The 21,578-nt window shown below is 39.7% G+C and overlaps 1 protein-coding gene across 2 annotated transcripts in view; it reads right to left on the bottom strand.

Moving 5' to 3' along the window:
- LYN (LYN proto-oncogene, Src family tyrosine kinase) overlaps positions 1–21,578 on the bottom strand; it is an 821,134-nt gene that overhangs the window by 244,548 nt on the left and 555,008 nt on the right. For both annotated transcript variants that reach the window (XM_044065544.1, XM_044065543.1), the window contains exon 8: positions 20,627–20,776. In XM_044065544.1, coding sequence (XP_043921479.1) covers positions 20,627–20,776 — 150 coding nt within the window. The remainder of the gene's footprint in view (positions 1–20,626; positions 20,777–21,578) is intronic.

Genomic DNA, 21,578 nt, shown 5'->3' with positions numbered 1-21,578 from the left:
ATTCTTCTAATTAAACTATAATTAGAACTGGCTCATATAGCAAGACAAGTGTATTTTTTTACCATTGGGTAAGGACACATTCTTCTGTTACAGCTACTGTGCATCTATTAGCACCACAAGTATCTAACTTTATATGCTACACTTGCTAAGAAGTCGAATTTACATATTTGTACCCCACCCCTTAGTTGCATGAATTTATGCATTTGCACATTTTGAGTACTGTCATGTCAGACCCTCTGGTATGACTTTTTAAAGCTGAGAGGTATGGCTATGAGAACAGTGTGAGGTGTGAAGGGAGATGTGAGTGGACAGTAGAATGGGTAAGACTGGAGGGTTTAGGAAGATAAAGCCAGATATAAATTGGATGATTAGAAAGAATGTGAGGATGGTGGTGGATGATGGAGGTAGGGGAGAATTTTCAATATAGCCTATGAAAGGATACAGTAGACAGAGTTGGAGATAATAATATTATCCATAAGGCAAAGATACAGGAGAATAATGACTTAAGGTTCCTAATCCTTATTTCTATGGAATACACAAAGACATGGGTACCCACAGGCAGGTGCAAGGGGGTGCACTTTCACTCCTCTCAATTTTGACTTAAAAAATCTTTTTGAGCCATAACACCATCACAGTAATCAATTCATGCTTCAGTAATAGAAACCGGTCAACCAACACCACTCCCACAGTCAGAGCTGGATTCAGCATTAGGCGATATAGGCAGTTGCCTAGGGCCCCATGACTTAAGGTTCCTTATCCTTATTTCTATGGAATACACAAGAACATGGGCACCCACAGGCAGGTGCAAGGGGGTGCACTTTCACTCCTCTCGATTTTGACTTAAAAAAATTTTTGAGACATAATACCATCACAGTAATCAATTCATGCTTCATTAATAGAAACCAGTCAAGCAACACCACTCCCACGGTCAGAGCAGGATCCAGCATTAGGTGATATAGGCAGTCGCCTAGGGCCCCATGGGTGGAGGCCCACTCTGGCCAGGATGCTTAAATACTAATTAAAAAAAAAAAACCTTCATAACATTGTTATGGTGGTGTCATGTGTGCGTCACATGTATGCATACCACCATGGATATAAAGTAATTCCACAATTGCACATGGAATTTGAAATAGACGTACTGGTAAGACAGAAGGTAAGGTAAGTGCATGTGAGTGTATGCGTGTACGTCTGTTTGTATGTGGGTGTGTGCAATTTAAACTAGCGGTTCCATTTATTTCTGAATGAGAAAGAAAGTGAGCATGTATGTATGTATGTTTATGTGTATGTGAGTGTGTGTAATTTAAACTATCTGTTTTGTTTCTCTATGAGAAAGTGTGTATATGTAATTTAAACTAGCCGTTTTGTTCATATACAAGATAGTATATGTGTGTGTGTGTGTGTGTGTGTGTGTGTGTGTGTGTGTGTGTGTGTGTGTGTGTGTGTGTGTGTGTGTGTGCTGTGCTGTGTGAGAGAAGGTAGCTGTGTGTGGGTGTGTATGTTTTTAAAATACCTCTCAACTGTCCAGATTCAGCTTTATTGATTTGGTCTGTTTCTCATAAAATTTGTGTTTTTCTGGCAATTCATAGAGGATTGAAGTCACTAAATAATGACATATATGAGTTTGACTTCATATCCTTCTGAAAATGCATAATAACACAATTCCTGCTGTGATGACCCACCAATGGACCAGTAATCAAGGAGCGTCAATCCTCCCCACTGACAACAGTGGGAAATATACACTGGGAGGATGACAGGTACTCACACTGTATTTCCAGATGCAGCTCTCTGCATCAAGTGCAATTTCCTTAAGAGCACACAGCTGGGGATGGTTTCTCCCTCTTTCTCCAGATCCCCAATAAAACTCCCCACTGGTACAGCTATAGAGTTGAGATCTCAGCTAAGTATCTAAGCCAAGACCTCCAGCACCCTCTCTGTCCAACAAGTGCTTCATATCCCTGTCCAAGTAACTGACACACACACTCTTTGAAGTTTGATTGATACACACACTCACACACCTGGGAAAGGCTGGCACAGGTTTATTAGCTATGCCTCCTTTTTCCTTGACTATAAGGTAGTTATAACTGCCACCAGCCAACTCTTATCAGCTACTTTAAGGCCCTTAACAAAGGGTGGCCAATTTTACAGTGTAATATTAATATTAATATAAATGGTAGTCTGACCAAGAACAAGGCTATTAGGAGTGGTCCATAGTGTCGCAAAATATGGTCCACGGTGTTACAAAATAAATATGCAAGTACTCCCAAAACTTAAATATGTCTCACAAAGATCAGCCAAAATGAAAAGTTTAAATATATTTAATAAAAATAATAAAAGAATAAACAATACTCAGTATATGTAAAACGACAAGGCTAGCTATCCAAGTGTGAATGCTCCTGTAACACCAACAGTAGATAATAATAAAACAAACGGAGTTCAGGAACAAACCAAAGCTGATAGTTGTACTCCACATAAACCAACGTTAGCTCCAATATGAACTATATAGCAGGAAAAGTGAAATGAGAACCAGCATTAGTTCCAATATAAAACTTTAATAGATCAATGGCAAGCGCTTTCACCCTTCTGGGCTTCCTCAGGCCAATATAATTCTTAAGAAAAACACGCATCTTAAATACCACTAATTAAGTGACATAATTTCCTGTGATACATAAATTAGATAGTTCATTCTTTAAAATGAAAGTCAAGAACACATTTATATATTTAATTTATACAGATATAACATTAAATTGTTGGTTATAATTGATTAAAAAACAGAACTTTTATTAAGACAAAACATGTTAAAAAATATAAATATAAATATATAAACATAATATATATATATATATATATATATATATATATATATATATATATATATGTGTGTGTGTGTGTGTGCGGATCCTCTTCACATTCTCAAATTACTGAATGCTCGAAATTCAGTAACTCGAGACTGTAAAGTCGAACGAACAAAAATCCCGAAACCCACAACACGAAAACAAAAAACCCCGAACATACAGAACACATACACCACATAACATGCACACCATACAACCCACATCACATAAACTACAAGCCCTACACTACATGCACACAAGCCCCCCTGCACCCCCCATGTGGGGAGCTGCACCCCCCACACCCCCCTACTTATATATTCTAACTCCGGGATCGCACTAATACACAAAATAAAAAATACCTCGCAGACAGTTTACACTACCTCACACACACACACAAATACAGACACATCCAACACTCAGACTCATACTCTCACCTCCCTACCCTAACCCACACACACAACTTACAAAACACACACATACACTCACTTACCTTCACTTCCGTAAAATATCCCGACTCACACACTTCCCATCTCGTAGCTGACATGCATAAGCGCGAATTTGAGATATTTGAATTCACGCTTATGCAGATTTGCACTTATGGGTTTTCGATTTTACAGTCTCGAGTTAATGAATTTCGAGCATTCAGTAATTCAAGATTGTGAAGGGGAACCATATATGTATATTAAAAAAAAAAAAAATATATATATATATATATATATATATATATATATATATAAATATATATACACACACACATATATCTTAAAAAACTAATCAAACTATATGAATTGAAACAATCTTTAATTTCCTCCCTTTTAACATTGGTCTCATAGAGACCCAGTTTCTTGTCTGCCCTATGTCTTATAACCCACTTTACCTCACACTTTTCTATAAAATTCATCACATCTCCAGCTCTTTGTCCAGGTATATTTATTTGCATCACTAAAAACTTGAACACATGATCTTCTGAGGTTTCAATAACATGTTTGGAGAGGGCATTTTTGCAGGATCTGGTCCGAATATTATAAAGATGCTCCCTAATCCTGTATCTCAGTTTTCTGTCAGTTTTGCCGACATAAAATGTCAGACATAACATGCAGGTAGCTAGGTATACAACATGTTCTGAGTCACAGGTAGCTTTTATCTTAAAATCAAATCTTTGTGAGGTCAATGGATATATAAAAAAGGCACTTCTATCTATATAATGGCAAAAATTGCAGCTATTACAGGGCACGGTGCAAGAACATGTAGTATGTGATATAGTCATCCTATTGTCTGAAGGATAACATAACAGTCTGTGTAAGTTCATTCTATTATTGTATGTAAAATGTGGTCTTACTCCAACTATATCTTTAATACATGGATCAACAGTTAAAATATCCCAATGTTTAATAAAAATATTTCTACTCTTATTAACATCTTGTATATAATACAAGGCAACTTTCATTTCAGTACATAATGGCCCTCTAGTGGATTCACTCTCAGTGTTATTTATGGCATTCCTATCCATAAAGAATAGTGCAGTTTCATCTTTCCTTAATATATCTAACCCATCTAAGCCTTCTAGGACTTCTTTTAAACCATAGGATCTATGGAGTAACCTACTCTGTAAATCAGCTAATCCACCTTTAAATGCTTCATTGTTGGAATTGAGTTGTGATATCCTCATGGCCTGTCCTTTTGTCCTTTGATTATGTTTCGAAACACTAAGTCAGGATGTATGCTATTCCTATGCAACAATGCATTTTTATGACAGGGTTTCCTATAAACACCTGTATTAAGTAAGCCATTAGTCAACCTTTCTATATGAACATGTAAATATGGTATAGTTGTTAATGACATATTCATGGTAAACTTAAAATATGAGGTTAAACTATTAACTTCATTGAAAAAGGTGTCCAACTCATCCCTATCACCTGTCCAAATAAAAAAGAGGTCATCCACGAAATGGGTATAAAATATAACGTTTTTCTTATAACCAGGTAAAGTAAACAATTTGTAATTTTCCCAATCAGCCATGACTAAGTTGGCGTAGCTATTGGCACAAGAAGTGCCCATAGCTACTCCATCTTTTTGCATATAAACTATCCTATTAAACATAAATGTATTATTTTTAAGTACAACCTCCAGCAATGAGCTTAAGACTTCAATTTGTGGTACAGAATATTTACCATATAATCCTAGACATCTACGTATACTCTGCAGCCCTTTGATATTAGAGATAACTGTGAATAGGGATTGAACATCCAAAGTGACCTACCAATATGTCAAATCAGAAGGATAGTTGGCCATACAGTCATAAAGCATAATAAGGAACTGTTTGGTATCCTTTAAAATGTAAGTATATGTATTAACTACAGGTCTCAAAAAATGTTTTACATAAAGAGACATAGGTTCAGTTGCCCATCCCCGACCAGCTACTATAGGTCTCATGGACAGTTGTTCAGGGTCCTTATGAACCTTGGGTAGGCCCTGTATAATGGGCAGAAGGGAGTATTCGACCTGAAAAAACTTAAACAAGTTTTCACTTATTAAACCACTTGCAAAAAGATTGGAAACCAGTTGTAATATGCTCAAAATACATCTCACTACATCTTCCAAACTAATAGTAGAATAAAAAGTAGTGTCACTTAACATTTTACTCATACTATCATAATATTTCTCTCTGTCCAAAATTACCACAGGGCCTCCTTTGTCAGCAGGTCTAATAACAATGGTAGTAGCCTTCCTAAGTTCATTTAATGTTGTTCTTAACTTGACATTTAAATTTCCATACCATCTTCTATGCCTATTTTCATAATAGTATCTATGTAAATCATCTTCAACCAACTTCGAAAATGCATCGACTAAAGGATGTAGAACGAGAGAAAAATTGCACAGGACACTATGGATAATCACAAGGCTTTCTTTAGTTATGTTAGGAACCTGGGTGGGAACTCCCAGATATGCTCAGAATTAGTCCAAAATGACAAAAAATACACCGAGCCCACAGACATTGCCAACATCCTAGCTGACAGGTTCAGTGCAAACTTCTCCCCCCTCTCCCCACCAAAAGGGCAAATATCTATCCCAACGGAGTGCTGCCCCCCGACATCTCAGATGCTCAGGTAAGAGCCGCCCTCTCCAAAGCAAAAAACACAGCATCAATGGGACCAGATGGTGTCCCGGGCTGCGTCCTACATGAACTCCAAGAAGAGCTAAACCCAAACATAAAACTACTGTTCAATCTTAGCCTTACTACAGGATATGTACCCAAAGAGTGGCATACAGCAACAGTGGTCCCTCTCCACAAAGGTGGTGCCTCAACGGATCCTGGAAACTATCGCCCCATAAGCCTGACTAGCTTGGTCTGCAAAGCTATGGAAAGGATCATCATGGACCTCATAAATAAAGATATTGCGGACTTACAGACACTGGATCCTACCCAGTTTGGCTTTGTTAAGGGCAGATCCTGCCTCTTAAACCTGGTTGATTTCTTTGAAATAGTCACCAAGGCCATTGACGAGGGTAAGGTGGTCCACACAGCCTACCTGGACCTCGCAAAAGCCTTCTATACAATACCCCACTCGGGCATTATAGATAAGCTCACCAGCTTAAATATAAACCCCTATGTCACTAGATGGGTTGCAAACTGGCTCAAGGACAGAACCCACATGGTTAGAATTGCTGGAGCCATGTCAGACTCCAAACCAGTTACAAGTGGCATCCCACAAGGCTCAGTCCTGGGACCTCTCTTGTTCGGTATATATTTCTCGGTGGTACAGGCCAACTCGGAAGGACTGTGGCTGACCAAGTTCGCAGATGACTGCAAACTGGGCGCCATAATCAATTCTCCAGCCGACACAAGCATCCTCCAAAAGGGCCTCATAGAAACAGACAACTGGTGCCAGAGCCATGGCCTCAAGCTAAATGCCAAAAAGTGTATAGTCATCCCCTTTGGCAAAAACAAAGTGCCCACAAATTACCACATAGGTGGTAATCCATTAAATACAGAAGAAGTAATTAGGGACCTGGGGACCCAAGTTGACAGCAATCTCTCATTTGACAACCACGTGGCCAAAGTGGTTAGAAAAACATTTTATATAGCCCACATAATCATGAAGGGATTCACGTCTAAATCAGGGGACGTCATCGTGCCTCTTTACTCATCCCTCATCAGGCCCATAATTGAGTACAATGCCCCTTTTGGGATGTACCTTACCAGACACCAGCAGCAACTGGAAAGACCCCAAAAGTACCTCACCAAGAGGATCAAAGGGCTCAAACAGATGCCATATGCTGCCCGGTTAAAGAAACTCCAGCTCTACTCAGTGGCATACCGCCTGCTCAGAGGCGATTTGTGCCTGACGTATAAAGCCATGTCCAACCCGGAATTAATGGACATGCTGCACCTCAGAAAATCCAAATCCTATCGAGCTACGCGCTCGAGAGACTTGAACCTCAGCACTGAAATAAATAGGACATGCTGGAGGGACAGATTCATAACCCAGAGGCTCCCTTCACTCTGGAATAAAATCCCAGTCCAAGTTACGCAGAGTCCCACATTGACTCTCTTCAAGAGGAATCTTGATGAGTGGATGGGAAATTGTAGATTTACCCCGGCTATCCCTTCTGTGTCACTGTTAGACAGAGGCACAGTATACTAACCTCAAAAAAAGGCATAGCAAAATTAATTTAAAATGGGTGGCGAAAGCCAAACACACTCTGGCTAGGCTTATAAATGCCCTAGGGCAGATAGCCTAGTATGAACCTATGAACCTATGAACCTATGGAATATATGTACTTGTTTTTTTAAAAATAGGTCTTTCCCTATATTGGGAATGATTCCCAAATTCAAGTTTTTGTTGTAAATTCCTGCTAAATATTTTGGCATCTACAACTGTGTCGGTTAGATCACTTTTCATAGATGGAATAAATGTCAGGCCCTTGTGCAATAATTCTAATTCATTACTGGACAAGACCCTATGGGAGATATTCTATACTAATGTATTACAGTTTTCTCCCACATCTTCTTGATAGTGGGGCCTATATGTTCTTCTCCTGAAACCTTTCTCTTCTGTCTCCTTCTGCTCATCGACCTGTCCCTGCCACCCCTGCGATAGTCACTGATCGGGAAAGGGGTTGGCCCATTACAGTTCAAATTATCTTTATAATTGAATGCCTTTTGCCTTACTGAAGGGCCTATATCTGCCTTGTCAGATGGAATAATCGTAATATCATAATTTCCTGAAGTAACACAATTATTAGCCACACTATCAGTACATTCAGTTATAGGTGTAATTAAGGAAGAGGTATCATTATCTTGGTGCACTATTGCAACAGCTTTAACACATATTTTTCCATATGAGATATTCCTATATCATGTCCTTACTAGGACCACAGTCAGAATCCACAGAAAGATTAACATTTTGAGTGTTCACATTATTAACTTTTAAAGTATCATTGACACCATTATTCCGTTTAAACTGCCTAGTATTATTATCAGCTTTAGGCCAAGTGAAGACCCGTCCACTTTTAAAATCAGCTGTACTCCTTAATATTTTACTTCTTTTCTGTTCCAAAAGCCTTTTTTCAAACAGAAAAACATTATCTAACAGTTGTTCAATTAATCTATCTTCAATAGGTCCAGAAAAGTTAGAGCAAATATAGTCCTGTTGCACTTTTATATGTTCACATAATGCAGTTTCTTCAGGTGAAAAAAATAATTTAGTAAAGACATATAACGTAAACTAGTATCAGTATTTATCTGTTGCCACTTATATAAAAGTTCAGGGTAGACAGCACCTGTGGTGGGATTTTAAGGATCCTCAGACCCCTCGGTATAAGTTTACATGTCAAGCAAACTTCAAAATGTTGGCGTTGTACTAGTAGTCGTTTCATCCACAAAAGGTCTGCTTCTAAATGATCTAATAATTCTGACAGACTGTTCTCCGCAAAATCCACAAATGCTCCTTCTGTTCCATCACAGACAGCTTTGTATGCCATGAGAGAATTCTCATGACCGGAAACGCACTCCCTGAACCTATTCAGGTTCTGTTCAAGGCTCATACCATTATTCAGATTATTGGGTAACTCAATTATAACCAACAATTTAATGTTATATCTGTGTAAATTAAATGTATAAATGTGTTCTTGACTTTCATTTTAAAGAATTAACTATCTAATTTATGTATCACAGGAAATTATGTCACTTGATTAATGGTATTTAAGATGCATGTTTTTCTTAAGAGTTATATTGGCCTGAGGAAGCCCAGAAGGGTGAACGTGCTTGCCATTGATCTATTAAAGTTTTATATTGGAACTAATGCTGGTTCTCATTTGACTTTTCCTGCTATATAGTTCATATTGGAGCTAACATTGGTTTATGTGGAGTACAACTATCAGCTTTGGTTTGTTCCTGAACTCCATTTGTTTCATTAATACTCAGTATATATTCACAGTGACATCAGAGTTCAAAACCACAGGAAGTATTTAAAACAACATTGCAGGACAGTCTAAAATAAATAAAGAAAAATATGTAAATTAAGCTTTACTATATTCCTGACTATATCTAAAAGAATTACTATACTCTAGTTAACTCACTTAAGAGCAAGTCAGATGTGGTGAATGGTTCTTGTTGTCAGGTCCAAGACAGAATACAGAATGCTTTGTCTCTCTAAGCGACCTCTGAAATTAATATCTCAAATAGTACTAATGGGATAGCTTGCAGAATTACATCATTTCTTGTCATCTGACTCTATCTCAGGTGAAACCCCCACTGCTGGAAGCTAGCAGTATTTAGCATCTGCCTGTGACCTTAGATCTTTGGCAGATGCTGGAAGTCATAAAACAGTTGCATTCCTTCACATTCAAAACTAGTAATTATTTCACCTTGAAGACAATACAGAGAGATCCCTAGTATAGGCATTCTGCCTCTTGCTCATAAAGTAATTTAATTTCATCTATTTTTCTGAAGTTAACCTCCTGTATTCCAGTTTCCAACTTTAAAATATACATTTAAACAGTTACAATAGTGCATGTACATTTCTGTTTTCCTCCAGCAGAGCACACTGTAGATGCATCACAAACATAAACGCTTTATAAAATGTCTTTTCAACAGACATGTCTGTACAAACTACTTAGATATACACATGACATACAGTTCTAATACATTTGTAACACAAGCATCTTATATGAATCATGCTGATATTCACAAATTACATATAATTATTTACAAAATTCTATCTAGCTGTGCTGGCAGTATCTCCCTTTGTCACACTTGCCCCTCCCCCAAAGACTCAAGCTAGTTTTTCAAGTGACCCTTGAGAAACGTTGCTTGACAGGGATGAGTCTATCTGGGAATACACTACCCAATATCCTGTCTTGAGATCCCAGCTGCCTTTGCATTGCTGACCCCATTACAATGTTGCACTGTCATATCATATGCCTGCAACCCTAGGCTCCCACCATAGTAACTTGGGATTTTTCTGGCTGGCTCCTTGTAGCCATAGATCCCCTCAGACTCCTCCTGCCTTTTATTGCAAATACTTAGCACCAGGTCCTCCTTATCATGGTAAGGTTTCATGGTGCTAACATGGTACATTTTGTGCCCCTGCCTCCTGTCTAGCAGTTCTACCATGTAGTTAACATCAATAACCTTTCTTACCACTATGAAGGGTCCCCTCCCAAGCTGCCTGCAGCTTGTTGTGTCTGACAGGAATGAGAATTATAATCTGCTGCCCCACAGCATACTCTCGAGGTTGAGCATTCCTGTCATACCAGACCTTTTTCCTGCTGTTGGCTTCTGCCAGGTTCTCCTGAGCTAAGCCTATGAGTTCCCTTAGCCTTGTCCTGAGGTTTAGGACATACGTCACAACAGACTCCATCTATTAAGTGATAACCTGGCAAAATTTAAAAACCCCTTAAACCCTGAGAACAATGTTGCCTATGCAGAACTGTTCTAAGAAACCCTATAAAGCATGTTAATAGCTGCATAGAGGCAGCTGTACCCACCAGGAAGAAGTACAGAACTAACTCAAAAAACAAGCCACCCTGGCTTAATCAGAAAAGCAGTAGGCTGTATAACACAAGGAAGAAAATCATGGCAAAATTTAGGAGGTGCAGCACCCAGCAGGATAAAAGCACTCTCATCAAACTAAACAAACAACTCAGAGGGAAAATAAAGTCTACCAAAGCCAAATTTGACATAAATTTGGACTTCCAGGCCAAGGAGAACCACAAGGCATTTTTTAGCTATGTTCGCAACCTCAAAAGCAATATACGATTGTGTGAAGAGCTCATTTTAAATGGAGCCAACTATACTGAGCCAGAAGATATAGCAAACCTACTGGCTGACAAATTCAGTTCCAAATTTACCTCTCTCTCCCTCTTAACCTTCCCTTAGCAAATATTAGCAAATATAGCTCCTCCTGCTATCACTAGGGAACAGATCCTTAATACCCTCTTTAAGGCCAAGAACACTGCATCAGTGGACCCAGACAATATCCTAGGATGCCTTCTGAATAGTATGAAACACGACCTATCAGGCTCTCTGGAATTGCTATTTAACTTTAGCCTACAAACAGGCTTTGTGGCTCATGAATGGAGAACAGCAGCACTCATCCCTCTACACAAAAATTGAGCCATCTATAGACCCTGGAAACTACAGACCCATAAGTCTCACTAGTCATATATGCAAAGCCATGGAAAGAATTATCATGGAAATGATCAATAATGATATAGTAAACCTCCAGACACTGGACCCAACCGAGTTTGCTTTCATCAAGGGCAGTTCATGCCTACTCCATGCCTACTCAATGTGGTGGACTTCTTTGAGAAGGTAACCAAGCAAAGGATGAGGGCAAAATCGTTCACACTGCCAACCTTGACCTGGCCAAGGCATTTGACACAATACCTCACTCAGCCATTGTTGACAAACACACGAGGTTAGGTACAAACTCATATGTCACCCAGTGGATAGCCAACTGGCTCGCAGGCAGAATCCAGGAAGTTAGAATTGGGGAATCCCCATGTACAAAGAGGCCAATCATAAGTGGAGTCCCTCAGGGATTAGTCCTTTGACAACTCCTGTTTGGCATTTACTTCTCTGAAGTCAAGGCCAATGTAAATGGTCTCTGGCTGACTAAATTTGTAGATGACTGGAAATTAGGAGCTGTCATTGAATCCCACACTGACACAAATGTTCTGCAGGAATTGCTGACACAGACAAACAACTGGTGTCAGATCCATGGACTAAAACTAAATGCCAAGAAATGCATAATAATATCCTTCAGGAAGTTATCCATCCCTGGTAACTATCATATTGACAACATACCCCTTAGAGATGATCCAGTAGTAATGGACTTGGGAACCCACATAGGCAGTAATCTAGCCTTTGACCATCATGTGCCTACAGTAGTGAGGAAATCATTCTATGGTGTTCAACTTATAAACAAAGGTATGACATCTAAGTCCAAGGAAGCTATTGTTCCACTGTATTCGACATTCATCAGACCTATCATTGAGTACAATGTTCCCTCTGGTATGTACCTTACCAGGCATATCCAACAAATGGATCATCTGCAAAGATTCATTACTAAAAGAATACAGAGCATAAGGAAAATGTCATATGCAATCCACTTCAAGGCCCTATTCCTGTATTCTGTCTCCTACAAGCTGTTGAGGGGAGATCTATGCCTGGCATACAGGGCAATGTCAGATCCCACTCTGGTGGACCTTCTGCATATCAGCAAAACAAACAGCACCAGAATTACTCATTCTGAAGACTTAAACCTTGCCTGTGATATAAACAGGAACTGCTGGAGAGACAGGTATGTATCCCAGAGACCAACCCATCTCTGGAACAGGCTCCCTAGCCATATGAAGCAGAGTTCCTCCCTAACCCAATTCAAGTGTAACTTGGACAACTGGGTGCTGGACAGGAAATTCCTCCATAGCTTGGCACCTATGTCTCTAATGAACAAAGGCAACCTGTAAATGGTTCACCTCCCAGGCCCCTGCTTGTAAATGCTTCATCTTCCAAACCCCTGCTTACACTTACCAAAAGTACCAGAGCTTGTCAGAGATTTGGGATGCATGGCTAGGCTTAAAAAGGCCCTTGTGGCCATTCGCCTAGTAAACAGCTATGAACCTATGAACCTAAATGAGGAAAGAGATCTGAACAGCAGAAGAGATAAAGGTAAGCAAATAATATGAGGGAGTAGGAAGGAAGACTACATAATAATCAGGCATATAGGTTGAGATATTACCAGCCAAAATCAATACATTATTCCTCAATATCCTGTGTGCAGCTCTGGTGATCTCATCTTTCTAATGGTATGGACAGGCTAGAAGCTTTTCAGAGGATTGCGTCAAAATGATGCAAAGACTGCATCAGAAGATAGAGGAAATGAAACCAAAATAAACAAGTATAGATTTGAAGATAAAAGGCAGAGAGGAAACATGATAGGTACATTTAAGGTATTTCCTGCATACAGCACAAGAAGGTAAAGATTTTCAGAAAACAGACTTATGAGATCAAGAGGAAGTAGTTTAAACATACAAGCCAGATGTTTCACTGGAAATGCAAGAAAGCATTGGTAAAGATGGTAGAAGAGTGGAACAGCCTTCCCATATAGGGTATAGTGTGAAAAAATCTAATTCAAGAATGCATAAGAAATATAAGACAATTTTCACAAAACATATGAAAACAGAAATAATCTGTTGGGCTATGAATGCTGTACAGCTTGTCTAGAATATGGAAATGGTCAGACTAGGTGGACCAAGTAGTCCTTATCTACAATCATATTAATATGTGTACTTACTTATACCCAGAGAATGGAGTAAGTCCAGAAATAGAGCACAAAAACCAAAAAACTCTGGACAAGCCCCAAAAGGCACAAAGTACAAACAGGAAACTCCTATAAATGTTCATAGGTTCATAGGTTGATACTAGGCTATCTGCCCTAGGGCATTTATAAGCCTAGCCAGAGTGTATTTGGCTTTTGCCACCCTTTTAGATTAGTTGACTGTGCCTCTGTATAGTAGGTCACAGAAGGTAGCCCTTTTAAGGTTAGTTTACCGTACCTCTGTCAAGCATGGACACAGAAGAGATCCCAGGGGTAAACTTACGATCTCCCATCCACTCGTCAAGATTTCTCTTGAAGAGGGTCAGTGAGGGGCTCTGCCTAACATGGATTGGGATTTTGTTCCAGAGTGAGGGGAGCCTCTGGGATATGAATCTGTCCCTCCAGCATGTCCTATTTATTTCTGTGCTGAGGTTCAAGTCCCTGGAGTGTGTAGCTCTAAGGGATTTTGATTTCCTGAGGTGAAGCATGTGCATTAATTCTGGGTTGGATATGGCTTTATACGTCAGACACAGATCGCCTCTGAGTAGGTGGTACACAACTGAGTAGAGCTGGAGTTTCTTTAGTTGAACTGCATAGGGCATCTGTTTGAGTCCCTTGATCCTCTTGGTGAGGTACTTTTGGGGTCTTTCCAGTTGCTACAGGTGTCGGGCAAGGTACATCCCAAATGGGGCATTGTATTCAATTATAGGCGTGATAAGTGATGAGTACAGGGGCACAATGACCTCTCTTGATCTAGATCTGAACCCTTTCATGATAAGGTGGGCTATATAGAAGGTCTTTCTAACCACTTTGGCAACATGATTGTCAAAGGAGAGATCGCTATCTACTTGGGTCCCCAAGCCCCTAATTACTTCTTCCGTACTTAATGGATTACCACCTATGTGGTAATTTGTGGGCACTTTGTTTTTCCCAAAGGGGATGACTATGCACTTTTTGGCATTTAGCTTTAGGCCATGGCTCTGGCACCAGTTATTTGTCTCTGTGAGACCCTTTTGGAGGATGCTCGTGTCAGCCAGAGAGTCGATTATGGCACCCAGTTTGCAGTCATCTGCGAACTTGGTCAGCCATAGTCCACCCGTGTTAGCCTGTACCTCAGAGAAATATATACCGAACAAGAGAGGTCCCAGGACTGAGCCTTGTGGGATGCCACTTGTAACTGGTTTAGAGTCTGACATGGTACCTACTATTCTGACCATGTGGATTCTATCCCTGAGCCAGTCTGTAACCCATCTTGTGACATAGGGGTTGATATTTAAGCTGGTGAGCTTATTTATGATGCCCGAGTGGGGTATTGTGTTGAAGGCTTTTGCGAGGTCCAGGTAGGCTGTGTGGACTTCCTTCTCTTCATCTATGGCTTTGGTAACTGTTTCAAAGAAGTCGACCAGGTTCAAGAGGCAAGATCTACCCTTATCAAAGCTGAATTGGGTAGGATCTAGTGTCTGGAGGTTCCCAATGTCTTTGTTTATGATTTCCATGATGATACGCTCCATAGCTTTGCAGACTAGGCTAGTCAGGCTTATAGGGCGATAGTTTCTGGGGTCTGTTGTGGCACCACCTTTGTGGAGTGGGACCACTGTTGCTGTACTGACGCTGTGTTTTTTGCTTTGGAGAGGGCAGCTCTCACCTGTGCATCTGTGATCTCAGGAAGGCTACACTCTGTTAGGATAGACATTTGCTCTTTTGGGGGGGAAGGGGGGGAGAAGTTTGCACTGAACCTTTCTGCCAGGATGTTTGCAATGTCTGTGGGTTCAGTGTATTTTTTGTCATTTTGCACTAACTCAGAGCATATCTGGGAGTTGCCTCCCAGGTTCCTGACATAACTAAAGAAGGCCTTGTGATTATCTTTAGTGTCTTGTGCAATTTTTCTTTCGAAGCTGGCCTTAGATGATTTTATGAGGGATCGTAGTTTCTTGCTAGTACTGATCAGAGACGCCGTCCCTTTTTGGAATTTTGCTCTATCATGTAGTAGCTTTCTCCTTCTGTTGTATAGCTTATTTATGGTCGGGGTCCACCAAACAGGTCTCCTGCCTTTGGAGGAGTGAGTCTTGATTTTATTTGGAATAGCATGCTCCATGCATTCCTGTAGGTGTCCATAGAATGCTTTTGTAAAGGATTCTGCATTTTGGGCCGTATTTTCCACTGGCCCGGGGGCTTTGAAGGATTCCACCTCGGTTTTGAGAAGTGTGAAGTTTGCTTTTGAGAAGTTTTTTACCGTGGTTTCCTTGGCTGGGGGTGGGGACGGAATATGGATGGCCAGTGAGATTAGTTTATGGTCTGATCTTACCAATGAGGGGTATACCTCTGGTGTGGAACATAGAGACCCCATGTTGGTGATGACCAGATCCAATATGTTTTCCCCTCTTGTGGGAGTGGCGACCAGTTATTCCATAGCATTTGAGTTTATAAATTCTAGGAACCGTTGGGCGAGGGTGTTTGGGCTTGAGTAGTTTTCCCAATCAATGTTTGGGTAGTTGAAGTCACCCAATATAATGGTGTTTGGAGAGACCTTCATATTCTTCAGTGTTCTCAGGAAAGCCGAGTGGGCTTCCTGTGTTTGGGATTGGGAGGGTGGTCTGTAGCAGGCTACAAACTGAAAGGCAGTTTTGCCCACTGTTAGTTGCACATGGATGGTCTCCGATGCTTTGTGCAGTGCCACTAACCTGAAGGTGTGGGTATCTTTGATAAATATGGATACTCCCCCTCCTTTTGTGGTTCGGTCCGAGTTTTGGGGCCAAAAAGCATGGTATGAAGTATAACCTGTTAGTGCTGGGGTGCTCTCGGGAGCCTTGAACCAGGTTTCTGTTACTGCACAGATATCGATATTCTCCATACTGAGGAGAGTCTCGAGTGCTTGCATCTTGAGGTTTAAATTTCTGGTGTTGAGCAGCATTACCCTTAGTTTTTTTTTCTTTGTGTTGTCTATGGAGGTGGCTTTGTCTTTTGAGCCTTGCCTAAAAAAGGCACTATGGGGGAGGCAAGAGCCTTTGCCAGTATTCAAAAACCCAGGGGTGACAGGTGCAAGCTGTCCCTAGTGAAGCAACATGGCTTGTCGAGCATGTCATCCCAGGCTGACAGACACTGGATCCCCTTTGAATGACACCAATACTTTAGCCAATTGTTAAAATTGATCATTTTGTCTTTATACTGTGGCATCATTCTTGGTGAGGGCAAGATGCTACTCAAGGTCAGGGTCATACCGGCCTGGGCTACATGATCAGAGAGCTCCTCTATGTCTCTTTTCATGTAGTCCAGGGAGGTACGTCTCAGGTCATTCACACCAGCATGGACAATGACGGAGTCATATTTGTACTTGCTTTGGAGTGACCCAAGTGCTTGTGTTATGTGGCGGATCCTGGCACCCGACAGGCAGCTTACAGTGACCTTCTCCTTGTTCAGTCTGGTGAGTGGGACGTCAGTGTGTCTGACAATAGAGTCACCTATTACAAGTGTATTAGGTGTGTTGTTTAGCCTTAAGGGCTGTGACTGTGTGGCACACTGACTTTGTGAGCTATGTGCTACGTGGGTATTGTTTTGTGGTAGGGGTTGTTTGGATATCTGCTTTGGAGGTCTCTGCTGCTTAGGCAGATTTTTATTTAGAGCCTCCAAGTATGTTTTTGTGTGTTTATGTGTTTGGTTTGCTGATGCGATAGGTCTATGTGAGACTGGATTTGTGGTGTTTGTGGTTACCTTCTCCTCCTGACTGGCTGTGCCAGTACTGGGTTGAGAGAGCTCAGCCTCCAGTTTGGCTATATAGTTGCATCTCTCACATATATTTGAACTTGTTGGGAGGAGGAGAGGGTGGTCTGTATACATAAGGCAGTTGTAACATTGCCTCAAGATGTAAAACAAACTCCTTTCTTATTACTCCTTTACTTATACACCAAGTCCGGTGATCTGATTTTTCCAGAAACTCAACATGCACAGTGTTTCTCTACTAACTTACCTTGGTAGTTTAGTTCCCCATTCCAAAGGTTAGGCATAATTTAAAGCCAGAAATAGTGGTCCAGTGGCCCACTAAACATCTTTCTCACTCCAACATTCAAGTGATTTGCCATACCACCCCAAAATGATCCCACCATACAAACAGCATCTAGAAGAGCCAGCCACTGGGCACAGACCTTCTTATGTATGTATGTCTGTCTGTATGTATGTATGTGTGTATGTATGTATGTATGTGTGTCTGCATGCATGTGTGTATGTATATATGTATATCTGTATGGGTTCGCTACATAATCTCGAAATTTTGAAATATCGAATTTCAAAATCTCGAGACCATATAGCTGTAACCCCTAAATACTGAAAGACCAGAAGTGCGAATTTCAAAATCCCGAAGTTTGTAGATGTTGAAGTAGCGCTTCTGGTGTTGCAGTTTGTGAATGGATAGGTAGAAGGTCAGGTACGTATCTATGTTTAAGTGTGTTGGTTAGGGGCTTTAGTGCGTGTGTATGTGTGTGTTGTGACTGTGAGTGTGTGTGAGAGGGGAATGTAGGTGTGTGGTGGTGTTTTGTGTGGTTGTCTGTGTAGTGTGACCTTGGAGTTAGAATATTTAAGTAAGAGGGGTGTGGGGGGTCAGGGGGGGCTTGCCCTCCTTCTTGTATATAGTGTAGGTTTGTGTGTTTGTGTTTTGGGCAAAGGTATGTGTATGTGTATGTGTGTGGTGTCTGTTTAATGTAGTGTTCGGGATTTTGAAATTCGCACTTCTGGTCTTTTGGTATTTAGGGGTTTCAGCTATATGGTCTCGAGATTTTGAAATTTGATATTTCAAAATTTCGAGATTATGTAGTGAACCCATCTGTATATATGTATGTATGTCTAGTCACCCAATAAATACTCAGTGGACACAGTGGGCCGGATAAGGATGTGGATTTTGCAATTTGGGAGATAAGGAATCCAATGGGCGGTTAATTACAGTCTGATGTATTAGGTATGGGGGATCTTGGCTATTATGTTTAGACTGTAAAGGACAATCTTGTAATAGCTGCTAATAGACAACAGATAGACCATGACGGTTGTAACAAGCTAAAAAAAAAAAGTTAGCCATGAGAGAAACATTTTGCGTATTAATCAAAAATATCAAAAATCATACAAGAAAAAGGTCTACGACTAGAAGAACATTAATGATTTGGTTATCATAATGCCCCCATGTAACTGAACTGTTAAGAATGTGTCTCAAATGGGGAATCCAGTCTCCCTGGGGAGGCACTAGCCAAATTCAGGGGAGGCACAAGCAGATCTGTATGTAACAACCTGAAGAACAGTAGCAAGAAGAAATCCACAACTGGCCACAGCACAAACACAGGTTTAATAAAAAAAACTCAAAACTCTAGCGCCTTGGCTTACAGCCTTCCAGGAGTAATACAAAACACAGAGCTTTACACAAACTTTATATAACACCATTCATCAATTAATTATTCAATTACATAGTAATTGTTTCCAATTAATCTCTAAATTTAAGCCTACAGGTACCATAGTATTGAACTTAAAATATAAACAGATTCTTTACAAAGAAGTTTGTCTTTAATATCACATATTTCACCAATTTTCATAAAAACTTGCTCTAAAACAGAAGCTTTTAACAAAGAATGATTAGCATTATGAACTGTTTTGAGATACATTGCAACATTACTTTCTATTTTATCATTCTTTATATCTCTTATATGTTCCTGTATTCTTACTTTACATTTCTTTTTGCTTTCTCCTATATAGAGCATACATATGGGGATGAAAACTAGCCCCATGTCTAATGAGACACTGCACATAATACCTGCCATAAGGGACACTCACCCTTGTGGTGGTTGCTCAATATGTTTCGGTGTTACAAATTTTAAGAAAATAAATGTTTTCTCCTGGTGATAGCTTTTCATGTAGCAGTGAAGGGATAATATATGCTCTCTGCTGCCCTTGTAATTTATTTTATATAGGAGAAAGCAAAGGGAAATTTAAAGTAAGAATACAGGAACATATAAGAGATGTGAAGAATGGTAAAATATAAAGTAATATTGCAATGCATTTCAAAACAGTTCATAATGCTAATCATTCTTTGTTAAAAGCTTCTGTTTTAGAGCAAGTTTTTATGAAAATTGGTGAAATACGTGATATGAAAGGCAAACCTCTTTGTAAAGAATCTGTTTATATTTTAAAGTTCAGTACTATGGTACCTGCAGGCTTAAATTTAGAGATTAATTGTAAACAATTACTATGTAATTGAATAATTAACTGAGGAATGGTGTTGTATAAAGTCTGTGTAAAGCTGTGTGTTTTGTATTACTCCTGGAAGGCTGTAAGCCAAGGCGCTAGAGTTTTGAGGTTTTTTTTATTAAACCTGTGTTTGTGCTGTGGCCAGTTGTGGATTTCTACAAGCAGGTCTGTAAATGCAAACTTAAAACAATGACTTTTGTTATTCTTTCTATGATGAAATAATGGTAACTGGGAAATAATGTATCAGTGAACATATGCATTTGATTGGAAATCAGTAGTAAAAAACCTAATTTACTGATTCAAATATTTGTTTCATTTAAATGTGAGATGGTTAGCTGCTTACTTCTGTATACCAAATAAAATGACCTCTAACTTCTCATGAGAAATAATACTTTACTTCTGATGCACAGTAACAAAAATTTTGTTTTGTTAAGGGAAACAAAGTAATTGTTTTATACATGAGTGATTTACATATGTCTGTGTCTTCAAGGATACTCATTGGAAGTGATTTTGAGATGACAGTTTAGAAATGTATAAACACTATCGCGGCATTTCTATACCCAACAAATACAGAAATTTGCAGTTAAAAGCATTCAAACCTATTCATTTCATAGCAAAGTAGCTCCACTTTAAGGGGAAAGCACATACCAATATCAGTCACTGATCGCCAGAAAATTCCTATAAAGCATAAAGAAACTGTATGAATAAATACTAATCAATGCAAAGTCATTAGTCATTGGTACTACATACTTTGGTAATGTTTGATCATATCACAAATGTCAGAGAATGTAATTCTTGGGGAAATATAAACACCACCGTTGTCCAGACACCTGATTTTGTAGTGTTTGATAACATCTGATTGCTGGGGGTCATGATCTCTTACAGAAAGTGAGTAGCTGCCTGAAAAAAAAAAGAAATATAACACAAGATTAGTAAACGTGGAACTGATGCAATCCTATAAAAATAGACATATACAGCATTTCTATGACATAGTCTGCGTCAGTCAGCTCAAGATTAAGACTGTTTTCACTCAGTTCATAACCACTGTATTGTGGCTGCTTGCTGATTTACAACAGCATGAGCCCATCTCGTTGAGTTAAGCATTTTGTGATCTGATATAGTTCAGACGGTTAGACTATATATGTTACTCTACCTAAATGGAACTCTTATGTGGCACAAAAGCATTTGAGGATCACATGATGCAGTCACATGCTCACAGTGTGCAATCACCCTAATAATGTTAGTATTTCATTCAGTGTTTTGTCAGGAGGTAAATCCATACTGCTGTATCTCTGTATCTCCTATTAGAAAGCTATACAATTCTGGTACAAGCTGAAAGTTCTTGGAACACTGAAAATTCTGAGTCTGGTCGAGTAATGTGTCTGCAATATCTTAGAATATTCTCCCAATGCAAAGGTCCTGTGATTTAATAAGTAGCAAAGGTATAAGGGTGCAGCCTCCACACATGGGGGAAGTTGCAAAAATGCTGTAAAGGTGCAACATCACATTTTAGAATTTCCTGGGTTTTATTACCACATCTCAGTTTTTGAAGTGACAGGGCATCTTTATCTCATCTCCCATTTCTGATAAGGAACCATACAGTGTAGACTTACAGGATAGAAATACATAATACAACAGGTTTGCTGAAGGAGTTCTGGACAGCAAGTTAGTTATTTTTATTCACATGGCAAGGAGCACTTCT

This window comes from Protopterus annectens, chromosome 3.part0 (genome assembly GCF_019279795.1).
Source record: "Protopterus annectens isolate FY-2018-M chromosome 3.part0, PAN1.0, whole genome shotgun sequence".
Classification (NCBI taxonomy): Eukaryota; Metazoa; Chordata; order Ceratodontiformes; family Protopteridae; genus Protopterus; species Protopterus annectens.
The sequence above is the reverse complement of the archived record's forward strand: the minus strand, read 5'-3'. Positions and strand labels throughout refer to the sequence as shown.